Source organism: Merops nubicus, unplaced genomic scaffold (genome assembly GCF_000691845.1).
Source record: "Merops nubicus isolate BGI_N331 unplaced genomic scaffold, ASM69184v1 scaffold33838, whole genome shotgun sequence".
NCBI lineage: Eukaryota > Metazoa > Chordata > Aves > Coraciiformes > Meropidae > Merops > Merops nubicus.
In genome coordinates this window covers 1-799 of record NW_008626918.1, presented here as the reverse complement: position 1 = coordinate 799, position 799 = coordinate 1, and the positions used below count along the sequence as shown (strand labels likewise).

At 66.2% G+C, this 799-nt stretch overlaps 1 protein-coding gene across 1 annotated transcript; it reads left to right on the top strand.

The window, feature by feature from the left end:
• Positions 1–48: 48 nt before the first annotated feature.
• LOC103778571 (gastric intrinsic factor-like) lies at positions 49–696 on the top strand (the record flags this gene model as incomplete). Its single annotated transcript, XM_008946161.1, has 3 exons — positions 49–172; positions 262–437; positions 522–696. Coding segments are annotated over 3 exons (475 nt in total), but the record flags the coding sequence as incomplete, so codon positions are not given.
• Between the last annotated feature and the right edge of the window lie 103 nt (positions 697–799).

The following is a 799-nucleotide window of genomic DNA, read 5'->3' as shown; positions in this document are numbered from 1 at the left end:
CACCAGCAAACTGTGCTTGGCTTCGCAGAGGTGGATGGTGTCCCCAAGACCTCCCTGTACCAGCTGAGCCTGGGCACCCTGGCCCTGTGCCTGGTGCAGACGGGCAGCTACGAAGAGGCATCTGAGGCCGTGGCCAAGAAGATCCTGAACCCAGAGAGCTTCCTCAGTGTGGGTAAGGGTCCCCTCCATCCCCCCCATCCCCTCCACTCCCACAGCCCCGCTCTTGGAGGAGGGCTTGGTGGTGATGCTGGGACCCCACAGACACTCGAGCCATGGCGGTGGTGGCCATGACGTGCACCTACCACCACACGGACCTGGGGGGCCTGAGGGAGCTGCTCCAGAAGACGCTCTCCACTGTCACCAACGGCTTCCTCGACCAGCAGGAGAGGACGGGCGGCATGATCGGGAACATCTCCAGCATGGGGCTGGCCATGCAGGTACCAGCTCGGGGGGCTGAGGTGCTGCGGCCGCTCGGTCCCGCTCCCCGGGGCAGCTCCCAGCGTCTCCCACCTCCTCCGCAGGCGCTGCAGGTCACCAAGGAGTTTTATGCCCCCCGGGAGTGGGACTGTGCCCAGGCCTTCGCCGTGGTGCAGAGGCACGACTACCAGCAGCCCGTGGCCATCGCCCAGGTCCTGCCCATCCTCGTGGGCAAGACCTACCTGGATGTGCGGAGCCTGGGCAGATTCACCAGCACTGGTATGTCCCCGAGTGTAGAGTTGTCCCTGTCCCCAAATTTGGGGGACACCTGGGGTTCACAGGGGTGCGGCTGGCCCCGCCCAGAGCACGCCCCGACGCCCCC